The 6,815-nt window shown below is 42.2% G+C and overlaps 1 protein-coding gene across 1 annotated transcript; it reads right to left on the reverse strand.

The window, feature by feature from the left end:
- Positions 1-1,233, reverse strand: LOC114826333 (L-type lectin-domain containing receptor kinase IX.1-like). The gene has a single exon (XM_070826797.1). It carries the CDS (start codon positions 1,231-1,233, stop codon positions 1-3), a length of 1,233 nt encoding a protein of 410 aa, XP_070682898.1.
- Positions 1,234-6,815: the final 5,582 nt, after the last annotated feature.

Below are 6,815 nucleotides of genomic sequence, written 5' to 3' on the forward strand. Positions count from 1 at the left end.
TTAACACAAGATATGACTTGCATGCATTCTTCCAACAAACACATTAGCTGATTTGATATCCCTGTGAAGGACACACTGCTCCACATCTTCGTGTAGATAATGAAGAGCCGAGGCCAAGCCTAAAGCAATCTTAAACCGAAAATCCCATTGCAGTACTGCTCTATGGCCGAATAGATGCGTGTCAAGGCTGCCATTAGGCATGTATGCGTAAACAAGTAAGCATTCGCCTTGCTCATGACACCATCCAATGAACTGCACCAGGTTCCTGTGAATCAATCGGCTTAGTATTTTGACTTCATTGACGAATATTTTCTCGTCATGCTCTGATTCTGCGAAGATCCTCTTCACCGCAACTGCGCATCCAAGGTCTTTTAACATTCCTTTGTAAACTTGTCCCGAACCTCCTTGGCCTAGCCTCACATCGTTAGCAAAGCCGTTGGTGGCTGCAGCTAATTCTTTGTAAGCAAATCGTTTCGGAAATGACAGTCCCTCAAGATTCGTATTCACCGAGGGTGTGTCGGTCCTATATACGCGCTTCTTCTTGATCACCAACCAGCATATGGCCACACAAAACATCAAAACGAAAAAAGAAACTGCAACCGCCACTATCAAGAATCTCTTGTCCCTTTTTCTTTCGTTCTGTTTGCTAGTAAAATTCAAGCTTGAACTGAATTCCCAAGAATATATGAGATGTCGTTCTGGGAACACTCCGGTAGAAGCTGAAAATCCTATTGTAACCTTTTCGAGGAGAACCTCTCGTAAGTCAATCTGGTGAGAAAGAGAAGAGTTGTTCACAAAAACAGGGTTTTCGTCATACGTCCAAAACACACTAAGGTTTTTGGAAGTGGCATTGTAAGTTATCAATGCATGTCCCAGCTTCCCGCTGTTGCTGCTAACATTTTTCCAACTGGCAGTATCTACGGAGTTGATACTGTTTATGTTTATCCCGACATGCCACTTTTGCGGATCAAAGGCTTCGTTTGCGAAAGTGTCAAACTCAACAGCTACAATTTGTTTATTGCTTTCATCGGTGCTGTTGAATAATCCGAGTAGAGAGCCGGCGGAGTTTACTGGGATTGGATGGCCAACAGGACCAAGGAAAAAGGCAAATCCGTCACTAAAGTCGCTCTTGTTACCAGTGTCGACAATGAAAGTGAAATGAGTAGTGAAATCTGCCAGTGATCCTGTACTAGAGTCCCACAGGTGGAGAGTGTACGTAGCCCGCCCAACCATCCATGAACTTTTTTCGTTGAGTTGAATTGCTCTGGATACCCGCGAGGCATCACCTTCATAAGATATGTTCTTTGTAGTTTGGTCGAATTGCGTTATTTTGAAGGACAGCGGATGTGCAAGGGGAGCCAAAAAACTAATGACAATGAGGATGAAACTTGCTAGAATGCTTTGAAACATTGTAACTTCCGTTTAGCTAGTAACTAGAACGAAACTCTTGCAAAGATATTAGAAGGAAGAAAAAATAATCTGCAATCAAAGAATTAAAAAAAGTCCATCGATTGCATCTTTGGATTTCTGAATGAAAGACTTGCTCGACTTAATTTGGGAAAACGGACTTCAGAAACAGGTCCAGAACGTCGAAATTAGACTAGGAGAGGTCTCGGACGAAAACTTGAAAAGTCAACGGTCAAAGTCAACGTTGACGGGTCAAAAAACTAATGACAATGAGGATGAAACTTGCTAGAATGCTTTGAAACATTGTAACTTCTGTTTAGCTAGTAACTAGAACGAAACTCTTGCAAAGATATTCTATAAGAACACGAGTTATAGGAAAATAGTAATAATTCAATCTAGCCTCAGTAGGCATGTTATCTCAAAGCATTTCATAAAACGTAATCATTAAATCATGTTTTTCATGTGTGCATTTCTACTATCAAAACATGCATTTTTGAAAGGGTCCACTCACAGTACTTAGCAGTCGAAGCCGCGCTGCTAGCGAAGACAGAAATGTCTTAATCAAAGCACCTAATCACATAAAAGGGTGCATTAAGTCAAATTCTACTCAAACGACTTAATTTGGGAAAACGGACTTCAGAAACGGGTCCAAAACGTCGAAATTAGACTAAGAGAGGTCTCGGACAAAAACTTGAAAAGTTAACGGTCAAAGTCAACGTTGCCGGGTCAAAAAACTAATGACAATGAGGATGAAACTTGCTAGAATGCTTTGAAACATTGTAACTTCCGTTTAGCTAGTAACTAGAACGAAACTCTTGCAAAGATATTAGAAGGAAGAAAAAATAATCTGCAATCAAAGAATTAAAAAAAAGACCATCGATTGCATCTTTGGATTTCTGAATGAAAGACTTGCTCGAGGTCGAGGTCAATCTGAAGAATGTGATATGTAATACAATTCAGATGAGTACGAAACCAGCGTGCAGCATCTCAAAGATATACAATGACATTTTAGTATTTTACTTAAAAATCATTAAGTAATTAGTTATTATATACAAAGACGATGTATTAGGATAATACACTCTTGTTTTACAGAGGGAAAGAAGAAAGATTCCCATCTGTTAAGATGTTAAACAAACTGAAAAATATCGAAAAAGTCTGGCCGGCGAGGATTTAACGTACGGCATCTGTTTTGGCAGTACCTCATCGGTAGCTGGAAGACTTTGACAAGGTCAGTTTGCTTTGCAAAATTAGATCGGAGGAATTTTATACAATTTTGTTTAAACTAGTACAGAAACTTTATACTTGAGCTTTCAAGGCAACATTAGTCTAGATTAATTATTCAGTTAATTAGAATTAGATGCCTCATTTTAGATATGTTTGATCAAAAGTTTAAAAGTTATAGATGTTTGATTAAAAAAATTCAAATTTGAGGCATCTATATTAAAATGCCCCTTAATTATTTGGTCTTTAACTGGGCAGCTTTCATAAGACTTGGCGCAAAAAACAAGCGTAGTGGCGTTTTATGATTCATACAGCCGATTTCACTTGGTGGGTAAGGCTTTTTTGTTGTTCTAACTAGACAGCTATGAAATTCTATATATGTTTTTTTAGTGAATTTCCGGGATTTGGTTTGGATCAAAATGTTTAATTAGTGCTAATCTAGAGCAGTGCAACCGGATATAACGTAACAGATTTAGGAAGAAAGAATAAAGGCTCTGATATATTTTACATTGATGTAGGTTGGTGGCTGCACTACTTTAACGACCCACAGTGCCGAAGCTACAAGCTAAGCATGCCGGCGAAGAAGCACCAGGTCGTTGAGTTTTAGGGCCCTGAGGCGGGAGATGATCATGCCTGTCAAGTGAAAGTGACACGCCCCGACTTCGATATTCCCCGAACACCAGGGTAAGCACGTGCTGACCGACACCCGAGGGTTACGAAAGCCATTTATTGAATGCAAATGCTGAGATTAAGAAATAAATAAGACTTATAAATATAAAGGAATAAAGAATATGCATTTAAGAAACGTGTTCAGAGCATACAACTAACTAGACCACTAAAAGAACTAATATAAGATTGAATGAATAAAAGAATGAGTCCTACACCGAGAGGACTCGAAGATGCCGATGCGGAAGTGCCTTGACGCCGGGATTGTATGCCTCGATTCTAAGTCCTGAAGGGGGCGCAAAACAAACATGAGTGGACCAATTTGATATATATATAGTAAAACAGTTATCAACGTACTTGTTTGGATTAAAACTTGATTTTTGGCCCAAAGATGGAGTCGGCCCAAAAGGAGGCCTGGAGGAATAGAAGATCAAAGCCCAGCCGAGACCTGGGAAGGCAGGAAAGGGCCTTTTCTGACTTGATACAATTCACAAAGGCCACTTGCCTACCTACCCAAGGACCAAGTGGTGTAGACTGATCAGACTGCACAGCCCATAAAGTACTTTATGGTGGCATTACATGTAATAAAGCTGATGAGTCATCACCCTCAGACCGCATTCGGGCAAAGCTGTTGCTACAAGAGCCAAACCGAGTAGTCTATAAAAGGAGGAAGAGAAGACAGGAATAAGGACACTCAAACAAACAAACAAAAGCACAAACTCTGCTCAAAAAGCCAGATTTGCCTTTCAAAACGAAGCTGTAGTCAGCCCAAGCTTTCATCCCCCTCGGGATAATCTTTTCTCCTAAACTTTGTAATAGCTCTGCTACCTTGTTCAAACTTGTTGTAGTATCGATTCACCCTTTTGTATTCTCCTTTCCCCTCTCCACCTAAGCTTTCAGACCTTTGACAGAACCACAAAGATAAGGACCTGCAAGACGATCAGCCTTAATTGATAAGGTTTAATCTTGCCCGACCTGCTTTGTTCTGTCTTTGTCTTTTCTTTCTTTAAAGTCTAGCGATATGTTGTATGTTTTTAGTTATATGCAAGTTGTTTCTAGCAAAATCACGATGACAAAGCTTTCTCAACACTTGGATCTGATTTAAATATATCTTCAATGCTTAAATTAGATCCAAGTCCTAAGCCCGCAGGCATGTAAATCTGATTAGTTTAAAAGTCCTTGGCCTCAAGGCATAAAAAAGAACTTTATGTGGACTTAACCCATCCACGACAATCCTTGATAAACGAGAAGTCCGAAGTTACTGGGGGCGCAAGTAATCGACCTACCTTCTAGTTTTCTTTCTATTATATCATGATTATCATAGAACGCTTAGGCATGGGATGGACTCTAATGGAAAGCCTCAAGGCCTACACCTAAGGCCCCACAAAGGCATCCATTTGGATTCATCCTATTCAGCGATCTTAAGAGTCTAAGCATAAGAATGAACTCTGATGGGAAGCCTCAGGGCCTACACTTAAGGCCCCACAAAGGCACCCATTTGGGTTCGTTCTATTCCTTGGATTCGGGTAATCAGAAATATAATGGTTAGAAGACTCCTACAATCACAAGAATACATATGATGCGTTCGAGTATTGGTTTAGTTATGTATGGGAAGCCTCAAGGCCTACATTTAAGGCCCTACAAAGGCACCTGTTATAACTAAACACGGTTTCTTGGATACATATATATATATATATACAATGAAAGAACGACAACCATTTTACATCTGCCATGCTAAAGATGGCAGTGGCACGCCTGAGCACCTAAATGTTAACCTTGATTGTGAGCCTCAAGGCCTATACCTAAGGCCCCACAAAGGCACCTCTCAAAGTTAACTTTGTCCTTCTCTTTCAGCCTTGCCCGAAGAGCCTTGCCTGAAGAGCCTTGCCCGAAAAGTCTTGCCCGACGAGACTTGCCCGACAACGCCCAGAAACGAAGCAGAAGCCCGACAGCAGCCCTCAACCGGCGCCAACCTCCAGGGGAGCTGTGTGATCGTCGGCCAGGAAACATCCCCAGCGGAAATTCCTGCCACGAACAATGTTTTGGCACGCTCGGTGGGACTTACCAATCAGAAGATAGAGAAACGGATATGCCAGAAGACTTGCAGAACACGTTATTCCAAATGTTGCAACGCTTGGAGAAAGCCTCCACGAGCTCTAGAAGTGATATTGATGTAGTTCCTCCCAGAGGAAAAAGACGTAAAAACAACCAGCCAGACGGGATGGACGTGATAATCAACCCTGCATGTCCCCTTCCAGAGGCCCCTATAAATATGCTGAATATAACATGGGCGGAGAAGGGAAAAGGGAAGATTACAAGGGAAGAAGAAGAAAGACTGGCCAAGAAACCTACGGAGAAAATAAACAAACTACCCGTGTATCCAAAGGCTGCCATAATCAAGGGGATGGTTATGTGCAGTAAATGCCAGTGTGAGTGTGAGCTCGAGATTCCTTCGGCTGGAGTCCTCATTGATCACGAGTTAATCAAGAGGAAGGAAGAAGATGCAAGAAGAGAGGCCTGCGAGAGAAATAAGCAGGCAACAAGGAAGGACACCTCCCGAAGTGTTTTTCAACGCTTGGAAGGTGATTCCCAGCCCAAGGCTTTGTCAGAAGTGTTTCGAAACCATGAAGCTTCTGACGAGGCAGAAAAAATGGAGGCCACAATCCAAAGAGGTGCAGATCATCCTCAGAATGGCCAGATGAGGAGGAAAGTCAAGAGAACTGATGGGATAGCTAATCCCGACAGAAAAGGGAATTCTGCCCACCTCGGGCGGAAATGGTATGTAGTCGGAAAGAACGAACAGCCTACCAAACCAATGGGAGCCTCTATGATCAGGAGGGTTCAAAGGCAGCACAAGGCCTACATGAATTCCTTAAAAACCCCCACTACCTCTGAAACCTCAAAAACTCAAAAGATGGAAAGAGCAACATCTGGAGGTAGTAGCCAGCTCCATTGGCGAAATAAGAAGGAGGTAGAGAAAGCCAACAGCAAAGCAGAAGGGGTGGGGGATCATGTGCCGCAGAGCCAACATCCTGGGAAGTATAGGATCTTGAGAAGAGCTCAAGAAGATCCGATCATGGTACCAACTCCTGGATGGAAGCCGGAGCCTATTCACATGGGAACCGTTGCAAGACCACTTTCTCTGCCATTGGTGGATCCCTTTGGTGAAGTTCCAAAACAAGCTCTGTACGAGGGCATGGGTCAACTACAACAGGAGGGGATACCAGAACCTCTGCTTCCAGCCGATGCGATGGCCTGGTTAGATGAATTCATGGACCATATTGGGAGCAAGAAGGAGGATGTACTCGAGCCCAGTAATTTCCACATCAACATGGCGTATATATTATCCGCCACTTTTGGTGCCAGACCTGATCAACCTACTACTATGGAGGGTGATTACTTAACAACAGAGCAAATGATGGCACAAGTGAATGTGGATATAGCGGAAGAAGAAGACTTGGGCAAAGCTGAGCCCTCAGAAACATCCAAAGGTGGTCCTCTAAGGATTTACACAAATAAGA

The sequence above is a fragment of the Malus domestica genome, chromosome 08, assembly GCF_042453785.1.
Source record: "Malus domestica chromosome 08, GDT2T_hap1".
Taxonomy (NCBI): domain Eukaryota; kingdom Viridiplantae; phylum Streptophyta; class Magnoliopsida; order Rosales; family Rosaceae; genus Malus; species Malus domestica.

Coding starts and splice junctions, on each gene's coding strand:
- LOC114826333 (XM_070826797.1), bottom strand. CDS start 1,233: ATGGTTGGGCGGGCTACGTACACTCTCCACCTGTGGGACTCTAGTACA.